The following is a 25,720-nucleotide window of genomic DNA, read 5'->3' on the forward strand; positions in this document are numbered from 1 at the left end:
GGGTTGGTTGCTTGTATTCTTATTTCTTTGTTGTTGTTGTTAATCCTCACCCTAGGATATTTTTTCCCATTGATTTTTAGAGAGAGTGAAAGAGTGGGAGAGACAGAGAGAAACATCAATGCGAGAGAGACACATCAATTGGTTGCCTCCTGCACATGCTCCCCGACTGGAGCTGGGCATCGAGCCTACAACCGAGGTACATGCCCTTGACCGGAATCAAACCTGCTACCCTTCAGTCCACAGGCCGACACTCCAGCCACTGAGCTAAACAGGCTAGGGTGCTTGTAATTTTATTTCAGTTAAACTTGGCCATTTTCTGATCATTAAAAAACAGGCTATATATAGATGGATCAAGGAAGTAAAAAAGAAAAGAAAAGAAAAGAAAAGGAAAGAAACAATTGTGTAGAAATTCCTGGAAACCTTTCTTCTCTGCCTCCTCCTTGGCTTTAAATCCTACCTATCCGTTAAGATCTCATCTTCTTTCCAGATTCTCCTCACAGTGTCAAACCCTCTTTGCAGTTCCCTGCAGCAGATGCGCGTGTGTGTCGGCCTGAAAGATAGGCCTGTGCAGAACATCAGAGAAGGGATGCAGGGTGATGTCCTGTGGAGAAGAGGAAGGCCTTACCTCCCCGGAGCACCCCAGGAATCGGTAGCAATGCCAAAGGAATAGAAATGAACCTTCGCCCCCCAACTCGCCGAAATGTGCTTGTCTTTCCATTCCCACTGAGTGGCAGGGTTTGCTGGGTACCATACACTTTATTTTAACTTACTAATAGGAAAATGGTAGAGGGTCATTTCACTGTAGCTCACTAATACCATATACTGAATAGAGTCCTGTTTTAAGGGATGGTTAAGAATCCTGTCAAATAGTAAAACAAACGACTAACTAATTCCCTAAATGCTTAAGGCAGCTGCCCTCATAGCTGTCTTTTGCTCTAAGTTTTATGCTCCCTGGTGCTTTTTTTTTTTTTCTTTTAACAATAAGGATATGCCCAGGCCTAAATCCCAGCTGCCACACCCTTACAATCCCCCCCAAAAGGAGGGGAAGCTAAGGGAGGAGCATTGGGGAGAAGGGAGCAGATCACCTCTCAGTGGGTTATCAGCACCCATGCAGAATGTGTGCTTCCAGGAATCTTAACCCTCCACGGATGGCATTCCTTAAAATGCCAGAGCATGACTTAGCAAGTGTAACTATCTTCGCCCCACTTTCAGCCAGGGCAAGTTAGAAGCACACAGACCCCTAGCTGTGGTTGCTGTCTTTCTACTGGTCCCCACGTACAATGTTGCCTGCCTTTCTCTCGGATCGGATGTGTGGGATGGAATGTTATTTTAAATGTGCAGTCGCTCGGGTTTGGGTGCCAAGTAGAAACTGTGCAACAACAGCTTTTGTTTTCCTGAGAAGTTGGAGTGTGGCCTTGCCCCTCATAGTGGAGTTGAAGCTCAGGGTTTTGCGATGAAGTGTTTCTAGGTACCACAGGCACCAACCAGATCCAGTTGTCATTAATCAGTTTGACTCGGCTGTTTTGGTCATCCTTCTGTTTAGATTGGTAAAGTAGGTGTCTTCAGAAGAAAAGGAGGAACAAAACCTCTTGGGCTTCTCTGACTCCTTATTCTTGTTGCCTTTGTCGAAGGTCCGTAGGAGAGAAGGCAACAGGAGTCGTGGGTTCTGGTTTGAGGCAGGACCTTGGCTTAGCATGTCACTTTCTGGGTGTTGGTTTTATCATCTGGAGCTTTGGAGAGCTGGGGTTAAATGATCTGTAAGGTTTCTCCCGACTCCCACAGCCTTGAATCTGTGACCTAGCATGCCTGCAGACGTCGTTTCTCCCAGCTCCCTGAGTGGTTCTGCCTAGTGAGAATGTCCAGAGGAGCTGGTTCAGGGGCCAAGAGCGCCCTGTCCCTATGCGGCCTAAAGTGAAGTCACCCTTTCATTGTTAAGGCTGGTCCACTGACCTTCTGTGACAGGGAATGTCTCCATGAAAGCTGCTGTGCCTGCTTGCAGTTTCTCCAGTGGGCAGGCCTGAGTATGCAGCTCCCTTAGGTGGCTGAGCCGTCCCCAGGGTGGGAGCAGCATTCACAGTGAAAGAGTATCTTTGTGAGCTATCCTTTCTGATGACAAGTGCTTCCTTTATATGAAACTAGAGGCCTGGTGCACAAAATTCGTGCACTCGAGGGTGTCCCTCAGCCTAACCTGCGCCCTCTCGCAATCCGGGAGCCCTCGGGGGATGTCTGACTGCTGGCTTAGGCCCGCTCCTCGCGAGGAGCGGGCTTAAGTTGGCAGTCGGACATCCTTAGCACTGCTGTGGAGGCGGAAGAGGCCCCCACCACCTCCGCTGTGCTCACGAGCCCTGAGCCCAGCTTCTGGCTGAGTGGCGTGCCCCCTGTGGGAACACACTGACCACCAGGGGGCAGCTTCTGCATTGAGCATCTGCCCTCTGGTGATCAGTGTGAGTCATAGTGACCGGTCGTTCTGCCATTCAGTTAATTTGCATATTAGCCTTTTATTATATAGGATAGCCTTTTCTTTTTGAAAATGAAAAAAAGCAGGTGGCGTAGCTGGCGTTCTCCACGTTATTCAAGGTCTTGTCCTGATGTGCTACATTATATGTGATGTTAGGGCCCATGCTCAAAAAACAAATTCTTCCTTCACCTTATTGGTGCAGTTTATGAAACTGCACAATTAAAAAACATTTCTCAGGATTTCCCTCAGGTAATCATCTTTTCATTTTTAGCAAGTTTAACTACGGGTTGACTCAATCAGATGTCTGCCTTCCAAATAGGCCCAGAGGGTTGTGGAAGGTTGCACAGGGGGTGGGAAGAGTGTGGGGAGGTAAGAAGCAGGAGTGAGCAGCACAAGGGGAGGCCTGTCATCTTCTGTTCAGTTAGAAGCCATGTCATCCCACCCGGAGGGGGTGTGATTGGCCAAAGGCGGTGCTGGGACCCGAGTTCCTTTGACACTAAAGTCCACTCCCGCCACCCTCCTGCTTCCCTAGTTTTCCTGTGCCAGGGCCACTCCTGCCAGGCTCCTGCAATGTGGCACCCACCCTGTCTCCCACTGTATTCCCAATTGCTCTGAAGCCTACTGGAGCCTCACCTCAAGGAGTCAGTGCAACAAGATTAGAGCCCCAGGGTCACTTCTGCATTGCCAGTGCCCGGCACAGTGACGCTAACAGGCGCCAAGTCGGTGTTCACTGAGTTCACCAGTGGCAGTTAGAACTGAGGCCACATATGTGAGCAAGAAGCAGCAGGCATGTCGGTGTCCACTGGGCCTGGAAGAATGGCAGAGTTGGCGGTTAAGGTAGAGGTCAGTGCTTGTCTGGTGGGGAGGGGCTTGAACTGAGGCAAGCCATGCACAGTTTTAGCAACGATGGTAAATGAGCCAAGATCTCGGGAATTCCTCTGAAAATGTTAGCTTGGTGAGCATGTAATTATTGTCCCAAGCTGCCAAGGCTTGGTTGGAATGTAGTTGTTATTCAGAACTAGCCTTTAAGTGGATCGTGCCTGCCTACTCCTGCCTTTGTGAAAAATAGGGATGCACTCATCTCAAATCCTGTGGTTTCTTGATGCCGGTGCCTCTGGTTTTTTGTTCACTAATTGTCTGAATTGGCGTTTACATATTGCTCATAACAGTTAAATTAAAAGTTTAATCGGTTGTTTAATGAGAAAATTTATGTTCTCCTACAAACATAAGTGCCTTCTCAGATGCAGCCGTTCTCTGGGAGGCAGGGGTGCTCTCGCTGGGTCGCAGGCTCTTGGTTCCAACAGTCTTTTTCTTGAACAGGTGGAGTTGGGTTGCGGGGCCTTGAATCCAGTGTTAACCTTTTGTGTGGCATGGACCACAGGCTGCATTCCTGATTCTCATCCGTCTGGGTCATTAATCAGCAATGTCACTGAATATTCAATGCCGTTGTGTTACCTGCTGCTAATTTAAAAAAAGAAAATGCTACTGGAGCATACGATACATAGACAGAAAGCACAAATCATGTGTGTAGAGCCCAGTGAGTTTTCTCATGCTGAGCACACCTGGGTAACTACAGCCAGATTAAAACACAGGACATGGCCAGCGCCCAGGGTCCCCTTGGTGCGTCTTCAATCATTCCTGGTCCCACACCCTAAATCAGCTTCACCTATTACTGTACTTTGCACAAATGGAATCATACAGTAGGTACCTTTTGTATCTGGCCTCTTTAACTAAATATGTTTATGAGATTTGTCCATATTGTTGAGGGTAGTTCTAGTCTATTCCTTCCCAATGGATTCTGTTTTGCTCATTTCAGAATGGCTGATATGCAAGCCCTACCTCCATCAGCCAGTCAGGGACACTGAGGTAAAACTTAGAAAGGGTTGGAAGTGCTGCACAATGTAAAGTATTTTTATAGTTTGGGAGGGAACAGACCTAATTGGAGAGAGAATGGAGGGGAAGAACCCAAGGGTTATAGTGTCCAAAGTGGGGAGGAAAAGGGTTGAGCTACAGGGTCTGGGGGTGACGGGCAGGGCGTTATTTGAATCCATTTCTGCCAAGTGTGAGTGGGAAGTTATGTTCTATGAGGTCAGCTGTCCTGTGAGCCACACATTCAGCTTCATTTCTTATCATCGCTAACTGAGCCCCTCTGCTGGATGGCAGCCATTTCTCTTATTAGTTCTTATTTGTTACTCATGAGCTCACCAAACATCTTGTATTCCCACATCTTGTAAGCCACCTTCTTTCGCTGGGAGGTGATTACCGGGGCCCGGAAATAATCTGTGCCTCTCAGTGGGGTAAAATCTCCGTGTTGCCTCCCATCAGGCCCTGGACGGGGATTTCTCTGAAGACAACCGCAATAAGTGTCGCATTGCCACCGCCCCCTTGATCGAAGCTGTGGAGAACCTGACTGCATTCGCATCCAACCCTGAGTTTGTCAGCATTCCCGCCCAGATCAGCTCCGAGGTAGGGGGTCTTTGCAGCGAAGGTGATGTCGGCATCTTTGGCTGGTTTTGTGTGGCACTAAGTGAGCACGAACAGTTAAGAACGCCAAAGTTTCTCTCTGTCAACACATAGGACATTGTTATTGTTGATGATGCACAGTGTTAACGGAACTCAATGTCTGCAGATCTCTTAAGAGATAATGCCTTGGCTCTACATGTTGGGAACAATCTGTGCATAGGTTTGGGGCTGATTCTTGGTATGTGTCACCCTCAGAAATTAAATACAAGGAGCAAACGTGGACCCAAGTTCTCAGCATCGAGGCCCTGTGTGAGCCAGCCTCCCTGGTTCCCTACCCTCTGTGTCTCCTTCCAAAGGGCAAAGACGATGAATTGGTAAAGAACAGGACCGTTCACTCTGTACACCCTGTTCTTGACCCTTCTGCTGTTTGGTCCCAGGGCTCTCAGGCACAGGAGCCGATCCTGGTCTCAGCCAAGACCATGCTGGAGAGCTCATCATACCTCATCCGCACTGCACGCTCACTGGCCATCAACCCCAAAGACCCACCCACCTGGTCTGTGCTAGCCGGACATTCCCACACTGTGTCTGACTCCATCAAGAGTCTCATCACATCTATCAGGTTAGTTTCGCCTCCAGAAATCACTAGGGACCTGCATCTAAACAGAGCAGGAGGAAATAGCCTATCAGGACTTGCATTTAATAGCAAGGTGGTTGATGTGATCATCTTTTTCTTCCTCTCTTTGAGATCAGTAGTAGCACTGGTCACAGTTATAATAGCTAATTTATGTCAGATACCGTTCCAAGCATTTAACCTATGTTATCTCATTTGATTATCACAACAACCTTGTCAGGTAAATACTGCCATTGTCTCCATTTTACCAAGGAGATCATTGAGGCAGAAAGGATTTAGGTAACATTCCCACGGTCATCCCCAGCCTGATGGCTCTAACCACCATACCTCATTTGTCTGTTCCTGAGAGTTTAGGCAGAGAGCACCACTGTTTTGCTAATAAGACAAAAAGAATATTCTAGGTCTCACAGTAACTCTGGGCATCTCTGACCTCCTTGGTGATAGTAGGAGCCTGAAAAAATATCCCCTGAGTAGATATGCTATTTCTAAAATGGACCAAAGTTAATATCTCACATCATGGAACGCATCCCTTGTGTTATATTTTGTTTTTCAATTACTTTTGAAGCTCAGGACCACAGTTAATTCTCTTAATGCCTTGCAAAGAAAAGTCCAGTAAATATTCTCATTTCTACCCTAACCCAGGACTTTGTGAATAGTATGCAATGTAGAGAGCATAATATGGTTGCACTGGAAATAGTACTGATTTGTTTTTCCCTTTAAGTAAGGTTCTATGCTTAAGCCAGGGAAGATAATCCAAGTCCACATTGTTTCATTTGCAGTTGCCTGGCATCTGCCTGAGGTGGAGGGCAGCACCATAGCCTTCTCACCAGAAATAAGCAGAGTTAGCACCGGTGGTACACTAAGAAATGCACGGGCTGTGCAGGAAGGCATTGCCAATCAAGTGTCTGGGCTTGGCCCCTTAAATTAAGCGATTGAGTGGGGTAGTGAGTGGAGAGGGGCTCTGGATCACCAACGCAGGAGTGGGTTGTGGGACTTGCCCCCCAAGGAGCCTGTGTTTAATTTCCTCTGTCCCTTCCAGGGACAAGGCCCCTGGACAGAGGGAGTGTGACTACTCCATCGATGGCATCAACCGGTGCATCCGGGACATCGAGCAGGCCTCCCTGGCAGCGGTCAGCCAGAGTTTGGCCACGAGGGACGACATCTCTGTGGAGGTACACGGGGTCTCTGGGGCCGGCTCAGAAGCCTCTGGAAGTGCTGAAGAATCTCAGTATCAGGCTTTGGGGGATGGGAGAATAGCGCCAACATGTTTGTGATGGTGGAGTTTCATCATTGAACCAGCTTCCCCTGTGGAACCAACCAGGGAGGTTTTGGGTGGGGTAGGGCAAATGCTGAGTGGAGAATGGGGGTTCAAAGGTGGCCTGAAGTTTGAAGAAAAATTAAAGTCAGGTAAGAATATGTCAGTAAGGTGGAGTTATCGTATTCAGTGTAACACATCAGCAGAGCAGACCTGAGCAGTACACTGTGAACTTTTCTCTCGTCATGTTTCATCAGTGCACTTTAAATCCTGTACATTCGGTGCATTCAGAGATAACAGATCTTCCCTACGTTACCCGATATCTAATATCTGAGGGCCTCTTACATTCTGTTATTATTTCAGAGCCACTTTACGTTTTCTTGCCAATTTTCTAAAGTCGAGAATTGAATTTTCCTGCTTTGATCCTTTGAGTTTTTTTTCCATTACCTGTCCAAAGACCTCTGAGTAATACTTCTTCCTCTTTGTTGAATGTGCCTGCACTCAGAAGGTGCTTAATAAATATGGATGGTCTCATTACTGATGTTTCTCTTACTGCCACTCTGAATTCATCAACAAGGCTCTATGGCCTCGGTCTCCAAGGAGCGGGCCCAGAGCTGATGTTGCTCATTTTTATTACTAGAGCTGTTTCACCTCAGCTTCGCGTGACCACCCCCATTTCCAAGGGAAGAAAGAAGGAATGAGCATTCTCATTCTGCGCAGAATGTTAGAAGTATTGTTAATGTGTTAATTCAAGTAGAATATGCATACAGAAAAGTATCATAAGTGTGCAGCTACATGAATCATCACCAGCTCAGCACACCCTTTAACCAGCATCCTGACCAAGAAACAAAGGTGACCAGTCCCTCGGGCCCCACCCTTTTCCCTTCCCGCCAATGCACATCCTCCATCTTCCTCCCTGGGAAGAACATCCTCCCCTTTAGCTGCATGCACTCCTACTTACACCACGTTTTCTTTAGCAAGACAGCGTTGCTGGAATATTCTTGCACTCTTGACCATAGTCACATAAGTGAGAAGATAAATAATTAGGTAAATAAACCTTGGAAAATTTGGAGCTTTCTCTCCTCCCTCCTCCATCTCTTTTCCTTCCCCCTGCCCACCCCCCCATGATTTTGTTTTCAAGTTTGCATGGTAGGCTGCTCTCCTCATTGACTGCACTCTTCCCAGAGCTCCCAGCCCGCATGTAGCATGTTCAGTGGGAAAGCACTGAGTCTCATTTCTGAGGAGCAGGACACGGTTACCTGACCACCAGTTGCACCCATTCCGTGCTGGTGTGTGCAAACCCAAACCATCCAGTGCTATGATGGATTAAACCCTGACTCTATCAAGCAAAGTTCCTGGGAGGATTCCTGCAAAAGGACCTGATCTCTCCCGCTGCCAGCTAACGATCTCCACCTTTGAATCCCCGCCCCCTCGAACTCCAACATCACCTAGAATAGCTTACCCTGTCTCTTTCTAGCATGAGTTCAATTCTTTGGGATGGAGAGATTCAATCCTCTCTCAAACCGGAGAAGAAATGCCTCGGGGGTGCCATTTTCAGCTACTGTGTCCACATCACCAAACTCAGTGACCTGAAAGCCTGAGCTGTGTGCTCGGTGCGCATCTCCCCTGGCGTTGGCACAGTGCGGCGTTGGAGAAATCGCCCTGCTTCAGAGAGGTGGCGTCATGTTTACGTCACCCTCCTCTCTCCTACCCCCTGAGGACACAACGACCTGGGTGGGCCCTCAGACCGCACTGTTAGCCTTCTCCATTTGGACAAAGTTGTCTTCTCTTCTGAGAAAGCCATGGCGCATCCACATTTCCAGTAATGATGCTGAATAACCCAGTGTAAAGGCACCAGTGGCATCAGCTGTCACTGCGGCTGGTGGGAGTGAGAAGCCTGTAGGAACGGTGTTGCACAGGCCTGCTTATGTCACTCACGGTGCCGCTTGGAGAGGGGGTTCCTAGCCCAGAGGAGCTGAGGGCGCCTGGGAAGGGAGGTGGAGCAGCAGCTTGATGGCATGCCCAGGCGTTTCGAGGTCCTTTCTTGTGGCCTCCCTTGTCATTCACACGGGCCTTTCTAAATCCGTGCCTATGGGAGGAATCCTTGTGGGGCGACCGTGACAGCTCTCCCTCCTCTCAGGCCCTGCAGGAGCAGCTGACCTCAGTGGTCCAGGAAATCGGGCACCTTATCGATCCCATCGCCACGGCGGCTCGGGGAGAAGCAGCTCAGCTCGGACATAAGGTAACGCGCACCCAGGGGAGCCTGCTGGGAATGCTCATGGTGCGGGGGCGGGGGAGGGAGTATTGATTTGTTTCTGTTCCCCAAATCCTGGTGCCAGCTACTGTGCCTGGGCCCATGCTGGCTTGAACAGCAGAAAATAGCCCTCATCCTCCCTCTCGGCAGCATCTTCTCCAAAACTGCCATCTTTGGGGTCTGCATTTTAACCTGGTGTTGAGACAAAAACTGCAGGGAAATGATTCTGGTTGTGGTCAGACTTTTCAGCCCATGAGGCATTTAGAGTCACCTGTGGCTCTTGGCCTTGGCTGAGATTCACCAGAACTGAAGCTGACATTCCTGGCCTGGTGTCTGCCACCCACCTTTGGCCCCTGGCTGGCCAGCCTCATTCTCATGAGTGTTAGGGGCACATTGTTCCTCTGTGGCCGCAAACATTATGTCTGTTTCCACACCTGAGAAAGCAGAGCAAATGTGCACACTTCACTCCGGACAACTCGGCCTCCTTCGTGGCCACCTCTGAGGGCCCCTCCACCCGCGTTGTTGTAAATGGTGAGTCACGCGTGGCCTGTTTGGAGTTCATTTTGCAAATCCTTCAAGGGCAGTTGGCTCATCGAGCAGCCCGTGCCTCGGCAGACAGAGGGCAGAAATTGGATTTTTAACAACCTCCGGGCTTCCTCGCATTTATCAGTGCAGCCGTCGGTATCGATGCGCACATCAGAAATCCAGGAGCCAGAACCGTCTCCCTGGGTATCGATTTTAGGAAATCAATATTCTTGCTTTTTTTAAATTACAGAACCGTTTAAGAGCTGAGTAAGCTTGCTGCTGGTGTTGTAAAGAGAGGGTTTTGAGATTTAAAATGGTCAGTGTCTCTACCTTTTCCAGTGTGGCAAGTCTTATTTCTCAGTGGAGGTCCCTGATAGTAAGGGAGAGGCTCATCCATATGTGGGCAGGGGTGTGTGAGGTGGGGGGACCACCCTGAGGCGGGAGCCGCCACCCATGTGCAGGCTGAGGGGAAACCACGTGGCAGAGAAGCCGAACGCAGCAGTTACATTTTATCCCAGCAGGAATTTCATCAGAAAATATTTTTAGACTTCTAGGGCAACAGCCTTGTCTTGGCCGATATGTTAGTAAGGAAGATTGATTCCCTTGCTGGTAGCTGGCATCAAAAGCATCATCTATTTGCCTCCCTTAAGTTACACATTTTATTCTTGGCCCTTTGGTATTTGCATGATGCATCTGTGGCCCATCTGACTTTCTAAGAGGGAGTCTGGACAAAGGCAGCCCAGGGACCATCGATCCAGAGGAGCCGTGGACTGAGAGTGGTACCCACCTGGTTCTGGAGGCCAGAAGGCCAGACGAGGCCAGTCCTTTGCCTCTTCCTGCTCCTGGTGGCCCTTGGCATTCCCTGGCATTCCTTGACTGCATCATGCCACTTCTGCTTCTGTGGTCACACTGTCCCTTGCTCTGCCATTTTTCTTTCCTTATTGTCTCTTATAAGGATAGTTGTAACCAGACTTGGGCCCCACTTGAGTAACCCAGGAAGATCTCATCTTAAGATCCTTAAGTATATCTACAAAGACCCCTTTTTCAAGGGGTCTTTGCTCTGGGGGGGGGTGGGTAGGGGAGGCACCATTCAACCTTCTCTGCCACCTTAGGCCTAGGGCAAACAGCGGCTCGCGAGCCACATGCGGCTCTTTGGCCCCTTCAGTGTGGCTCTTCCACAAAATACCACATGGGGGCGCGCACTTACAGTGCAATTGAAACTTCGTGGCCCATGCGCAGAAGTCGGTATTTTGTGGACAGTGAGCCACACTCAAGGAGCCAAAGAACCGCATGTGGCTCACGAGCCGCAGTTTGCTGACCACTGGAGGGGATCAACATCATGTACTAAGCACTCAAAATTCTCTGTTATTTTGACTTCTGTGCTGGCCCAGGTGAGAGGTTTCCTGTCCTATCATGTCTCTCAGGAACAGAAGGTGTTAGCTCCCTAACTACAAGGAAAAGCACATCCCTTCAAAAACCTTCCGCTGATCACAAACAGAACATCTAGGGTCATGTGAAATCATTTTTGCTTTTGTTCCAAATCCACAATTTGGTCTAAATGCTCAGGGCAGAGGGCAGTTGGATTGGCGTCCTAAAAACATCTGTGTACCTTTCCTCTCGGTCTTTTCTCATGCCCTGCTCCCCTGCCCTTTCCTTCTTGGTCTTCGGTTCTTTCCAGAGCTTTTTTGCTTGTGAATACAGGAATACCTATAATACTGCCAGTACCTGCTCAGTGTGAAATTTAAATTAAAATTGGTAAAATCCTCACCCCTAACTCTGGATCTCAGAAAGTATTTCCTAGTGCTCCTGCCATGATGAGCGATGAGACAGTGAGCTCTCAGAGGAAGGAAAGCCCGAGCAAGGGTCTGTGATCAGCAAGTGCTTTCAAAAATAAAATTGAGCAATGAATGAATCAGATCTGAGGATCTGAGTATAACATGGTGACTGTAATTCATGATAGTGGATTGCATACTAGAAAGAAAAAACTTAAAGCTCAGCAGATCTGCCTCTCCCTGTGAGTCATCCTACCCTGTCCCAGCCCCCGCCCCACCAGCTGGGCCCCGAAAGGAGACACATGTATTTACATGATGCATCTGTGGCCCTTTTGTCTTGAAAGGTGACACAGCTGGCAAGCTACTTTGAGCCCTTGATCTTAGCAGCGGTTGGTGTCGCCTCCAAGATTCTGGACCATCAGCAGCAGATGACGGTGCTGGACCAGACCAAGACGCTCGCAGAGTCTGCCCTGCAGATGCTGTACGCAGCCAAAGAAGGTGGAGGGAACCCCAAGGTACAGATCAGGGTTCTAGGGACTCCGGGCCACTGAGAAGCCACTGTGTTCCTCTGTGTTGCATCTCTCCGGGGAAAACACCTCCAGTTCCTAGTTGGCGGCATTTGATTTCCCACTCGGAGGTGGGAAGTAACCTTCCATTGGCCTTCCAGGGGCTCCTTAAGACAAGAAATATACATGTTTAACGCATATTTGTAAGTGTGTAGGCAGCGTCCCTGGGAAAGAAAGACATATTATGCGGTTCCTACAGGAATAGCTGTAATACCGCCAGCGCCGGCTCAGTGCTGACACCCGCTCCCACAGAGCAAGGCTCGTTGTTTCCCAGTGGATGTTGTTTCCGTTCCTGGCACTCCAGTTCAGTGCGAACCCTGGTTTGCGGTCACCCATGGCATGTGTTGCTTTTGCCTCAGGGGCAGTAGTGTAATATGAAAATCTCCCTTACTCATTTGCAAGTGGAACCTCTCTCTCTTTCTTTCTCTCCCTCCTCCCTTCTTTCCCTTCCTTCCTCTCTTTGGAATGAATAGAAAAATAAAATTTTTGAAAAAGAGAGAGACTTGTAAAATAGTAATCAGAGCTAACAGTGATTGAATGCCAACTGTCACCTATTATACTTTATGTCCTCATCTTATTTATTCATAAATGTTCTATGAAGTAGAAAGGTTCCCATTCATATGGAAAGGGAGACGGAGAGCGCTGAGGTAAGGTGTCCGAGGTCACGAGGGGTGGAGGCAGCGTCAGGATGGAGCCTGTGCCCTGAGAATAACAGGCCAGCTCTGCCCAAAGCAAAGATTAGAGAGAGGTCAGGGACCATTATAGGAAAGTGGGGACATGAGGCTGGTTGGTCTCAAAAAAGGAAATTCCCCGGCGCACATGAGGGAGGGGGTGTTCAAAGGAGGGAGGAGCATATGCAAAGGCATGGATGGGGTTATAGAAGAATTCCGATGGCTTAGGACAGTGATGGCGAACCTATGACACGCGTGTCAGAGGTGACACGCGAACTCATTTTTTTGGTTGATTTTTCTTTGTTAAATGGCATTTAAATATATAAAATATCAAAAATATAAGTCTTTGTTTTACTATGGTTGCAAATATCAAAAAATTTCTGTATGTGACACTGCACCAGAGTTAAGTTAGGGTTTTTCAAAATGCTGACACGCCGAGCTCAAAATGTTCGCCATCACTGACTTAGGAAATAGCGTGCAGTCTGACACGGTGGAGCGTGCAGAGTGTGGGCAACTGGGTAGAGGGTAGACAGGGCTGTGTTGTGACAGCCTTCCTCCTCCTTACTGAGGAGTGGGGCTTTGTGGTGAGCAGCAGGGAATGAATGGCACAGCCCCTCCGTAGCTTAGGAACACCATCCTGGTAGACGCATGAATAATGTCTTAGTCTTTATTCAGTTTTTCATTCATGTATCCGGCACCTATTAAGAACCTAATTTTGGGAATGCTAAAGTTATTAAGAGTCTTGCTGGCCAGCGTGGTTCTGTGGTTGAGCGTCAACCTATGAACCAGGAGGTCATGATTCAATTCCCAGTCAGGGTGCATGCCTGGGTTGCAGGAGTGCAGGAAGCAGCTGGTCAATGATTCGCTCTCATCATTGATGTTTCTCTCTCTCTCTCTCCCTCTCCTGTCCTTTCTGAAATCCATAAAAATATTTTTAAGAAAAATAAAATATTAAGAGTCAGCCACTGCCCTCATGTTGTTCTGAGCCTTCTGAAAAAAGTAAGTCCAGTTGCTGAAGCCGTGGGCTAGAGCAACAAGAACACCCTTTTGATTGAGGGTAGGTGCCCCAGAGCCAGGCCAGCCCCCTTTGCACCCTCCCCAAACTGCAGGAGCCAGGATTCACCTTCAAGACCCAGTTCTGGGTTGTCTTTTATCCAGGACTGTTTGCTGCCATGCCTCTCCACTCCTGCCTGGAGAGTTCCTTCTCAGCAGAATAATTCACACCAGGAGTGTTCTGTATCTTTAAGATTATTAGCACATCTGCTTGGACTGCAAGTCCAGAACTCATGGAATTCCATTTATACCAGGGAACCTTGCGTTTGAGAGCATTTCCAGTCAGAACTGTAAGCTTTACAATGACATCTGCTTAGAAATGGTGGCTGGGGCCAGTGTAGAATACTTTCCGGTGAATGACCTGAAGCATTGGAGGATGAGCTAAGATGAGTAAAGGCAAGACAGGTGTTTATGTCTGTCCCCTTGGTGATGTCATTCAACCTGTGCTTTGTCTGCAAACCCTGGCAGGTTTGTCACAGAGGATGCCTGGGACACTTCAAGTTGGCTTTTAGGCCCGTTCCTAAGAGGCTCGATGCATAGACGTAATTACCTCAGGAGCCAGTCTGTGGACAAATATTTACTATGTGTTAGGTGATGTGTGTGTATGTATAGGTCTGTGTTATATGTTATATGTATGTGTGTATGCATGTCTCTGTTTGGCAGAGGAAATGTGGTTAAATAGTTATCAGTAGCTTGGATTTGGTGAAAAATAGCACTGGCTCTGGGTTGTGACATAATTGGATTCAAATCCCAGCTCTGCCTCTTGCTAGCAAATTACTTCATTTCTTTGTTTTCTCATCTAAATAATGGATTTAATAATGCGTGTCTCTCTAGGGTAGTTGTAGAGATTACATGAGATAATGCGCCTGACACATTATATGTTTAAAAAAAAAAAAGGTGGCTGCCCCAGAGCCTGATGTGATTATAGGCATTGCTGTGTAACCTCACCCCACAGAGCCCGCTGCGCTCACGCCTACCCCCCAGGTTCCCTCCCACAGCCTCTTTAAAGGGCCCCTGCAGCTCTGCCTCCAGCACTCAGCAAATACACAGCCTCTCCATTGTTGGGCAGTTCTAGTTGCTGGTTGTTTTTGTCCTCCCAAAGTTGAGATCTGCATATTTGTGCTTTACGGTCTCTGTGCCATGAAATCAGCAGTCACCCTGACTGACCAGTTTCCTCTTTGCATCCCTAAGAGAGAGCTGGTCATCCTGACACCATTGCCTCAAGGATAACCATCGTGATCTGAATATTTCACATCTGTCAGATGTCATATGTAAGAGCTCTTCTGCATTCCCATGGCTTTTTGATTCTGCAGACAGGGCCAGTTCCTATGGCTCACACTTCTTCTTCCTAGGAATCTTCCCTTTCATTTATTCAGTCCCTCCAAAGATCTACTATCTCTTCCCGGCTTCTTACCTACTTCCTCCCTAAGTAACAGTGCAATTTCTTAGGCCTTTTGGAAGGGTCATCTCTCCCTCAGGAGAGTCAGGGCAGCATGGCCACTGCCTGGGGGACCCAGTGCCTGGATGCTCTGTGATTCTGATGGAACTACCTGGCATTAGGTCAGATTTCCCAGGTTATGGGCTCAGGATCCTGCTAGACTCACCTCAATGCAGACAGAGCCACAGCTCCAGGTTCCTGGGCTACTCACGCTGACCCACTGGCTACAAACGCAGGAGTTCTCAGGAGGTTCTATAATTTGCTAAGATGATTTATAGAACTCAGGAAATGGCTCCACTTAAAAAAGGATGAAAACCAGCCAAAAGCAGAGAAGGAGGGCCCGAAGGGTCCCACACATGAAGCTCCCGTGTCCTCAGATGTCACCTTGACAGCATACTGATGTGCATCACCAACCGGGGACGCTCACTCTCCCTTCACCGTCCATAGCTGCTACTGGGATTTCATGCCATAGGCTTGGTGGATTGAGTGCAGTCATATGATCAGTGACTCCATCTCTAGTCCTCTCATCTCCCTAGAGGTCAGATAGAGGTCAGGCTAATATTATGTTGCTCAGAGTCCCAACCCTCTAATCACATGGTTGATCTTTCCAGCATGGCCAGCCTTATCTTAAAACTACTTAGGGGCCTCTTCTTAGGATTATTCTCTTTCATTTAATGAGCCACCCTGTTAGCCTAAAGCCGTGGTCGGCAAACTGCGGCTCGCGAGCCACATGCGGCTCTTTGGCCCCTTGAGTGTGGCTCTTCCTAAGCCTTAGGAGTACCCTAATTAAGTTTATAACAATGTACCTACCTATATAGTTTAAGTTTAAAAAATTTGGCTCGCAAAAGAAATTTCAATCGTTGTCCTGTTGATCTTTGGCTCTGTTGAGGAATGAGTTTGCCGACCACTGGCCTAAAGTAATGAGTGATCTGAGGAGCCCACCACGAATGACAGAGACCCTCCTACCACTCAGGAAATGCTGAGGGCTTGGAGGTTCCTTCTGAGAAACTAGAACAAAGACCAGCCAAACATGTTTCTGTTCAACATCAGAGTTGGGGTTGGAACACATATTCAGGCTGGGCCTGGGGAGCTCTAGGGAGCAAATTTGGAAACTGTGAACTGGCAACAAGTTCGTGGCATGTGTGGAGCCCACAGTGGCAGGTAGACCAGAGAGAGCCCGGGCCAGGTTGATGCTGAAATGCAGAGGAGGGCATTGAGGGAGGGCGGCCCAGCCAGCTTCGAGGAGTCCAGAGGCCCCTTGCCTGGGTCATGTGCACCTGGGTGACTTTGCCTTGTTTAAAAGCCCCCTGTTTGGAGGAACAGGCTGCCACCTCCCTCTTGGAGATGGCATATTCCTTCCATTAAAGTTCATTTTTCCAGTAGCCCTGAGAAGTTTGATCTGATCTAGCCATATGCTCATCTTCTTTTTGACCTGTGACATGTAAGTTCAGCAAATAGCCAGCTGGTCAGCTCCAGGTGTCATGCACCGGGTCTCTAAGCTCTAGGGTATAAGCTTGCATTGTCAGACTGTGACTGTCAGTGTTCCCTGGCAGGGATGCTGTGGAGTCCTGCCTTCCAGGGGGTAGTGAGGGTTAGAGGAGATGAGCACAGCAGCCGGGAGGCCCCCCGAATGCTATGCTGTCCTCGCCATTGCTGCTGTTATGTGGTTTGACATTTATTGTTCCTGGCTCTCCACGGTAAAATACTGAAACATCTGACCCCAGATATAAGAACATAGATTTTAAACTGGTACGAAAGTTGCGTTGGGCCACAGGTTGGCTCTGTGTGTATAAAGGACACGAGAGCCCTTGGCATCTTGCCAGCATCTGCATGCATGTCGTCAGTGTTCTTGGTCCAGGCAGGAGCTAGAGGATGTCATTGCGGCCTGAGTGCAGTCGGTGGCTCATGGCTGGGAAGGGAGGGCCAGTCCTGATCTGACTTCCCCTAAGCCACGCCTCTACCCTCCGCTGGCCACCATGCCTACCTCACAGCTAAAAACAGATGGTTTCATTTCCCTTTAAATGAGCCTCTCCAGAGAGCTTTGCACCAGCAGCCTGTGAAGGTTATCCTTGTAAAACTTCTCTGAATATAAAACTATCAGTTACTTAGCTCCACCTGGTGACCCCACCAGGCCCTTCACCTCCTGTGAACACTGTGCTTCCAAAGAGAAGCAGGGTAAACTGTCTGCAAGAAGCACACCTGGGTCTAGTCGGAGAGATCAGCTGGAGTGGGTGAGCGATGACAGAAGGCGCAGGAGCCGGGTGCCAGGCGCTTTACATACGGTGCTGCACCTCATCGTCACAGCCCACATTCCTTCTCACCTCTGGGCCCTTCACCGGCTGTGGCCTCTGCCTGGGAGGCTCCCTTTCTCTCTCACCCCATCAATTCTGCTCAGGCCGGGACTCTTCCTCCAGGTTCACCATCAAGGAGCCCCCCACGGATGGCAGAGACCCTCCTACCACTCAGGAAGTGCTGAGGGCTTGGAGGCTCCCTCCAAGGAACCTGGAACAAAGACCAGCCAAATATTTGACTGTTCAACATCAGAGTTGGGGTTGGAACACATTCAGGCTGGGCCCTGGGGAGCTCTAGGGAGCAATTTTGGAAACTGTGAACTGGAGCCCTTCCTAGGGGCCATACCAGTTAGCTATTGCTGTAAACAAGCCATCCTAAAATTCAATGGCTTACGGCACCATTTTAGTACTGTCTCCAGTGGGCCTGCACATTCATGGAGCTCAGCAAGAGCACTTCCTGCCAGTGCAGCCAGAATGGTGGCTAAGGCTCGAATGACCTGAGGTTCAGTCACTCTGCAGTCTGGTGCCTGGATGTGGATGGATGGGAGGGGGGATACGGCGAACAGAATCAGTCACTGCAGACAGAGCGTGAAAGAGTGGACCTGTGAGAAGGACAGCCAGGCAGCAGCCAGGGCTCCATGCTAGGGGGACGGGGACATAAGTTGAGAGAGCGAGAGAGACTGCCTCCCTGTCCCCACAGAGGGCCTGAAAAATAGAAAAGGTGAGCACCATTCTGGTAAAGAGTGAAGGAATCTTTGTTCCTCGAGGTTATTTTTCATTATTATCTTCTAAAGCAATTTGAGTAGTGATGGTCAATAATTACCATCTACGTCTGACACAGTTGCCTCAAGGATACTGAATGTGATCAGATCTGATCTTGGCAGATGTGAAATATGTTCTTGGTTCCCATGGCTTTTCAATCATACCCTCTCCTCGGAATTCCCTTTTATGTAAGTTACTCAAAAGAGTTGTCATTTACTGTCTCTTACTGGTTTACCTTCTCATCTACCAAAGTAAAGATGTGATTTCTTGGACCTTTTGATCGGGTCACCTCCCCCTGAGTGGGCCAGGACAACCACAACATGCAGTGCTTGGGGGCAATACAGTTCTGACACTAACCACCTGGCATTAGGTCAGATTTCCCAGTGATGGGCACAGGCCCCAACTAGACCACTCTTACTAGAAATGATAAGGTGCCTGCAACATATGATCTCATCAGAATTCAACTGCATAGCGTTGTTATCATTCCCACTGTGCCTCGGGAGCCAGGCTCAGGACCGCTTAGCTAGTTAACAGTGGAGCCAGGACCTTGGCTCTTGCCCCTGTCATCTTGCTGCCATTTCAGAGAGCGTAGCAACCATCATTGTTTCATCCTTTCTTGCACTCATGTATCTCGCTCCTACTATGTTTTTGACACACAGGTTTAACACCTGCAGTTACAAAGCATCTCCAAGGTTCTATGTAGGGAAACTCATGAACACGCTGGGTGCTGCCTGCAGAGTGTCTGTCCCTGGAGAACTTCCCTCATTCATCCCTCCCACCTCATGGCGATGCAGTTTGTGACAGAGTTCCAAAACCTGTCAGGTCTTCTACAGATTGATGCCTCCTGTATGGACCTGCATTTCCATAAAGCGATTTCATCCGTGAAAAGAGAATTATACTGTGCTGGGGAGCTTAGAAGAGAAGTGTATTTGAATTGAACACATTTTTTCTCTTATATTAGCTTTTCTAAATTCACTCTGCCAAGTTGTATTTGGGGATCTGTGGCATTCTCTCCCACCCTGAACATAGTAATGTAAAATTAGTCCTGTCACAGGCACTGCTTAATATTGCAGTTTTATGTTTCTTTGGGATTATAGAGAGATATTTTTCTGTTGGTTTTTCTGACTTTCATTTATTTTGACAACCAATGTGTAATGTGATAAAGGAAAAAGATAGGACACATTGCTGTGCGCCACAATGGGGATGTAGTTTTGTATTCTGCTTTTTATGGTTACTCTTAAAAGACGCGAAGTGGTTCTTAGAGACCGAGCACCATTCTTCTGCTAAAGGAGACAATTCACAACTTTCTTTCCCCCTTCCCTCCTCAGGCGCAGCACACCCACGATGCCATCACGGAGGCCGCCCAGCTCATGAAGGAGGCTGTGGACGACATCATGGTGACGCTGAACGAAGCTGCCAGTGAAGTGGGGCTGGTGGGCGGCATGGTCGACGCCATTGCAGAGGCCATGAGCAAGGTGGGCCTGGGCTCCCATCCCTCGCCCTCACTCCCTGACCCCAGTGCCTCCAAGGTGTCCCTCAGACCTGGCCCCCAGGTGCTTTTCTCTAAGGAGCACCTTCTCTCTTTCCTTGGGGGTTCTGATTAGTGTACAGGTGCCTTATCATATGTTCAGCATAGTATTCATTCTTCACTGTTCACTGATGACTTTGGTAAGCCAGTTGTACCCTTCCTTCCAGTTCTACCTGGGGGGAAATGGAGGTGCAGAAGGCATCCTTGGTTACTTCACTTATAAAATGGAAATAATTATCCACCTCCCTTGTCTACCTCATAGAGTTGTTGTAGAGAACAAACTCCCAGTGAAATAATGCAGTGATTGCCAAGTGCAGGTCTTTGGGATGGCCACTTTGGAACCACTGGGATCATTTTAGACAGAACATTCCTGGGCTCTTCCCCAGCCCTGCTCAGCTGGAATCTCTATGAGGAGGCTATGGATCTCTATTTGTAATTTTTAAATCTCTCCAGATTTTTAAAATCTAGCCAGCTGCAGAAACCACTAAAGTAATATGCCTAAAAGCCCTTCGTGAAGTCTTGCAGGAAGTAGATAGAGAAGGCCCCATGAGTATCATTTCTCTTCTAGTGACCCATCAGTTGAGTTGGGTCAGTAAGGAAATATGACTGGAGACAGCTTCAACTCTGTATCTCCTGCTCTTTCCCCCAAGGAATCCTCATTAGTCATGTCAGCTTGATATTCATTTGAATTGACTATTGTTCATAAACATCTAATTGCTACCCCATGATAGAATAGCCAAGACTTTTAGACATCGTCTGTGTTTTGAAATGTCCATTGTCAGATTGTGAATACATTCTTGTGGATTTTAAGGATAATAAGCAGTCTTTAATTGCTAATTTAGAGAAGATGGGTTGGTTCATATCTCCATAAATAGATGATAGCCTGAAACTCTAATTAGGATAATTCCCTTCAACATTATGCAGTCATTATCAGACGGATGAAGTCACAAGCCGGGCAGGGATGCTGGGGCTCCCTTGCAAGACTCCAGGCTTTGCCTTGTTAAAGCACTCCCATAATTTCTGCTGTGGGCTTCTCATGCTTCAGATACAGACGGTTTGGCAGAAAAGAGTGAAATCCCCCTCCTTTTCAAGGCCCTTGGATGAATCTCAGTGGGTTTGTTTGGTTTTCAGGACATCAGAATACCCGAGCTTTGAAAATAGCCATGTGTCCACCAAGGGTATTAAATGATGGCGTTCAAGCTTTCTCAGTACAAATTAGAAATCCAAGTGATAATCTTTTTCTTCTCAGGGGAAGGTGTTTTTCAGAGCCACTGTAATGATGGGGAAGTTTCATAAATCCCTGGAGGGTAGAAGTCAGGTTCCTGAAGTCCTTTCTTGATAGCCTTTGAGCCCTGCAGGCTGGGGTGGATTTTCAATATGGAAAGCTGCGCTGTGCAATCTGATGTCAGTGGTGTAGCTTCTTGTGTGAGGGCTGGGAAAGAAGTCTGCTGTACCTGATAGGGAATGCTGTGGCTCACAGAGGCCAGCAACATAGGTTTCCACCTCCCCATCCCCCTCAGTTTTGTAAAGTATACAATTGGGGTTTCATTAATACCCCTAATTTCTCATCTACTCAGACCTGACACCCAAGGTGGACTATACAGTGCCTCTTCCCCATTCTCCCCTTGCTCAGCCCACCCCAGCCTGCCGATACTGGGGTCTTGGGGGTAAGGGGCGCTTCAGGTCCTTTGAGCTCCTCCCTAAAGCGAGGCATTAGAAATCTGGCATTTCCTGAGTTTCAGTTATTTGGTTAAAATGTTGATATACTTTCAGAATCCTTGTCTATAATTCTCAAAGACAGTTACTGGCAGAAAAATGTGAATGTACCCAAAGTTGATTCTAACTTGGATGTCATTCTTGACACTCTTGAGGCTTCTGCTATGGAGCTTCTCTCTGTAGCCAAGCCTTGGGAGGTTAACAGGAAGGAAGCAGCTTTATGGGTGACCTTGGACAGATCACTCAGGCTCTCTGAACCTTGTTTTCCCCATTCAGTGACATTAGTTCTCAACCTTTGGGATTTTGTGACCCAATACTCTTTCTTTGTTTGCTTGGTGAGTTGTATTTTGGGAGGAGGGTGGCCAAGAAAAAAAAACTAAAGAAACAAAATAAACAAAAATATTGCTATTTACATCACTATTATCTCATAAAAGGAAGTTCATGTTAACATTTTTAAAAAGTAGGAAAGCTATGATCTCAGAATAAAGTGAAGTTCTTTCAACTAAATTCATCCTTTTGTTCTTTTATCATTGTCTTCGAATTGGCAGAAGGTTCATCTTGTGGCCGGTGACCCCGTATTTAAGTTGTCCTCTAGCTCCAACCCTCTGGAGTGTATGCAGCTATGCCACACCTCATATGAAGGCTCTCACACATAGCCTGACATGAAGAAGATACCCAGTCAGTTTATACTGAGTGTATGAGTCCACAACTCAATTCTCATCTGACCTTCAAGGCTCCCATGGTGTGATGGAGGTATTTGGCAGCATCGATCTCCCTGATAAAGAAACCTAAAAAAAAAAATGCTAGCTAGCCTGGAGTCTGTGTTGATGGTTTGGGGGAAATTGATCCTGGGCTGAGCAGACCCATCACACATACGTTCCTTCGATTCACACTGTGGCCTATGCCTGGTAGTCATGTGTAGCTCTTATTGAAGACTCCATCTAACAGTTTTCTAATTGCCCTCTTGGCCCCTCGTCTCTTCCCAGACTACAAGTTACCTGGCAGAACTGCCAAAGCGATCTTCTCAACCGTGTCATTGCCTACCCCCAGGGCCACCATTTTTCTCATGACTTCAAGGTTCTTCAGTAAGCAGATCCAGCTTCATTCCCACCACTCTCAACAGCCCTCTCTGTTCACTGTTCTTACTCTTCCTTTATTTACTAATGTATTCACCTTGTCTCCTCACCTGTTCAGTATCATTCAGCAAACAATGGTGATAGTAACGATAATGATTTTGGTGAAGTTGGTTTCCTTTTTCTTCATCATAATCATCATTGACATTATTATCTTCATTATCATTGTCATCAACTCCTCTTCCTTCATGTAGCTCTTGACTGGGTATAATCTCAGCTGATCTTTACTACAACCTGCTGATGCTTAGAAGTTTCCAGTGAAGGATCTGAGACTCGAAGAGTTTAAGCAACAAGCTTTAGGCCCATTCACAAGCCCTGGAACCAGGTCTTGGATACAAGTCTTCTGAACCAATATGTCCCTAACCCCTCAAGGAACAGAGCCATTGTTCTACTTCTCTAACCCTTCCACCCCACAGTGATCTCACCCTTCTCTCAATTCCTGTTGCACTTAGAGTCAGACAAGTAACAAATTATATCTGGTGCTTCCAAAGTCTTCTTTCCTGAGTTAGATCGTCTGATCTAACTCAGTGAGTGTTCCAGGGTATAGACACCCTTTCTGATGTAGGTGCTGCCTCCTCTCCCAGCCCATTTCCGTCAGTCTGTGCTTCCCTGCAATTGGCCAGCTCATTCCCACCTTTATACTCAGATTCTATTCCTGCTCCTTGGGACACATCCCCACTTCATATATGTGGCAGACGCCTCCCTGTGGTAAGACGTGGCTGAAACATCCTTCTTCTGGAAAGCCCTCCCACTCCTCTCAGGCAGGGCTGGGGCCTCGCCTTGCCCGTGTTCCTCAAATGCCTTACATGCACCTCTACTGAAGTCCCCATTGCAAAAGTTCCGGGATTCTGCTCACTCTGGGCCAAAGGAACTCTGAGGGCCTCTCCTCTTTAAAGTTCCTCATTCCAGTAAGTACAGCCCACATGTCAACTGGCCTCTGATGACCTTTGGGTTCCTTTCCTCTCCTCCAGCTGGACGATGGCACTCCTCCAGAGCCAAAGGGAACATTCGTGGACTACCAGACGACTGTGGTCAAATATTCTAAAGCCATTGCGGTAACAGCTCAGGAAATGGTAAGAAGAAAAAGAACTGCCCTTTTATCCACGCCGCCACTGATCTTTAATTCCGGGGTCTGTGTTGGAGAGATTAGTGTGTGTATCTAGTTCCTCCTGGGCCCCAGCTTCTGTCCTTTACCCATGGTCTCTGTGACTGCCTGTGGTCTAGAAGCCCCAGTCCACTGCAAGAGGAAGTTAAAGATGGCTGAGAACTTGGGCATGAGGACCGGGGAGCAAAGGAAGGAGAGAAAATGAGAATCAAGGAGGAAATGAGAAAAAAAAATCCTCTTCACCTCACAAAAGACTTGAGGTGTTTTTATAGATTAAAATTATAGTACGAGAGGACATGTGGGCATCGGACATAGATTGATGAATCAAGTAACAATATTTGAATAAAAAGATTGCCTGTCTTTCAGGCAAAATAAGACACAATGGTTATGTGTAAAAATATTTTTTTCCTGATAATAGAAGGCATGTACCTTTTTTCTTGCTAAAATGCAATCATAATTGTATTATATGGATCTTTACATATAAATGGCAATGAGAAACAGTTGGATACTACTTGATATGTTAAAAAGCTGAGCAAAAGATAACAAATGGTGTCTTCAAAGATTTCATAGGAATACTAGTCAGAAAGTTCTGCTCAACTTTTGAAGGGTCAGGTGGCCCAGGATAAGATATTGAAAGCCGCCTCCGATGCTAGCACAGGAGCCGGAGCTGAGAGCGCGAGCAGCCTTCCCAGCTGGCGGGACCAGGCTGAGCCGTGCGAGGCCCCTGCCCATCAGGCCCACTGCCTGTCTGGAGGTTTTGTCATGCAGTCGTGTGTCCACTAGAGGTTGAGCTTGGACCACAAAGGCTTCCCTGGCTGCTGCTGCTCCTCCTTAGAAACGCTGGGATTGTGCCAGGCTGGTTGTTATTTAAAAGGTTTGGGGCTGGGGAGGGAGGGAGGGAGGAACAGTGCCCATCTCTGTGACTGTGGAAGGCTGGAGCGGGGCCAAGCTGGCCCTGCTCGGGGGCAGGTCGCAGGTCACATCAGGCAGGCCTACGGTGCCGATGCCTAGGGAACACAGCGCAGCAGAGGGTGCAGACATTCTGAGTGGCCTCGTGGAGTTTCTGGAATATCTCCTGGGCTAGCTTCTGGGCCGGCCGGTCCTGACCTTGGTGTCCATGTTCTTAAGGAGCCTGGCCTCGGCTGCATTGCCGCTCCTGGGATCACTAGCCTGGGCCTTGCGTTGGCGCAAGTCCTGCTTCACTGCAATGGGGCGCCCCAGAATCGCGGTGCTCTGCGTGGCAGGGCTCCAATGAAACAACTCTTGGTACAGCCTCGCTTTCTTGGGGTTCAGGGTGCATTCCTGGGGACCCCACACCTGGGCCGGAAACGCTGTGGCCTTTCCTGGTACACATGGCTGCAGGTTCTGTCCCGCCTCAGGGGATGTGGAGTCAGTTAAAAGCCCCTTAAAATCAGGGTCTTCAAATGAGAAAGCATGGTCCTCCAGAGCGAGAGAAGAGCTGGGGCAGCTGGGAAGCCTCTGCCCGAGGGACGGGAAGCTTTCTGGGAGGCAGGCCAAAACTGCTGTTGTGGGAACCAAGGCATTTTGTCAAAGGAAGGAAAAACGTGAGGCCAGCATGCTAGCTAGGTAGGACAAGCTAAGGTAAGTTTTTCTATGAAACAGGAGGAAGACACAGAAGCTCTTGATAATAAAAATGTAGATCTTGACCACTTAGGCTGCAGTATACCCTTAACCCAAGTCGGGGCCAAAACCTTGTCTTTCTTTGGCACAAATTCACTACAAAGCATTATTCTCTATAAATGTCTTCCTCCAAAGCATCTGTCTTGTCCATCACTTCTCAGTCACGAGAAGTCCTTAGCAGCTCTGTCCTCATGCCCTCTCGTGCCGAGGGGGGCCCACGGCTGGGTTCCTGGAGACCAGACGAACTCCCTGCAGAGGGTGTGTCCAGGGGTGTGCGCTGCACAGGAGCTGTGCACCCTGTGGTTTCCCTGGGGAACTCCTCTGGTGACCAACCCACAGGGCAGGGCTGGCTGAGTTGCCACTCTCACCTCCCAGCATGGACCCCGAGGGCCTGGACTCCACGCTGCACGGCCTGCGCCTAGCATGTGGCCCACCGGCCGGGACCTGCTGGCCTGAGA

The 25,720-nt window shown here is 48.3% G+C and overlaps 1 protein-coding gene across 6 annotated transcripts in view; it reads left to right on the forward strand.

Moving 5' to 3' along the window:
* The window catches only part of TLN2 (talin 2), a 420,556-nt gene that overhangs the window by 336,256 nt on the left and 58,580 nt on the right, over nt 1–25,720 (forward strand). For all 6 annotated transcript variants that reach the window (XM_036303702.1, XM_036303691.1, XM_036303681.1 and 3 more), the window contains 7 exons: nt 4,784–4,924; nt 5,359–5,540; nt 6,592–6,724; nt 8,948–9,049; nt 11,703–11,873; nt 19,468–19,614; nt 23,488–23,589. In XM_036303702.1, coding sequence (XP_036159595.1) covers nt 4,784–4,924; nt 5,359–5,540; nt 6,592–6,724; nt 8,948–9,049; nt 11,703–11,873; nt 19,468–19,614; nt 23,488–23,589 — 978 coding nt within the window. The remainder of the gene's footprint in view (nt 1–4,783; nt 4,925–5,358; nt 5,541–6,591; nt 6,725–8,947; nt 9,050–11,702; nt 11,874–19,467; nt 19,615–23,487; nt 23,590–25,720) is intronic.

This window comes from Myotis myotis, unplaced genomic scaffold (genome assembly GCF_014108235.1).
Source record: "Myotis myotis isolate mMyoMyo1 unplaced genomic scaffold, mMyoMyo1.p scaffold_m19_p_1, whole genome shotgun sequence".
In the NCBI taxonomy this organism is placed as follows: Eukaryota; Metazoa; Chordata; class Mammalia; order Chiroptera; family Vespertilionidae; genus Myotis; species Myotis myotis.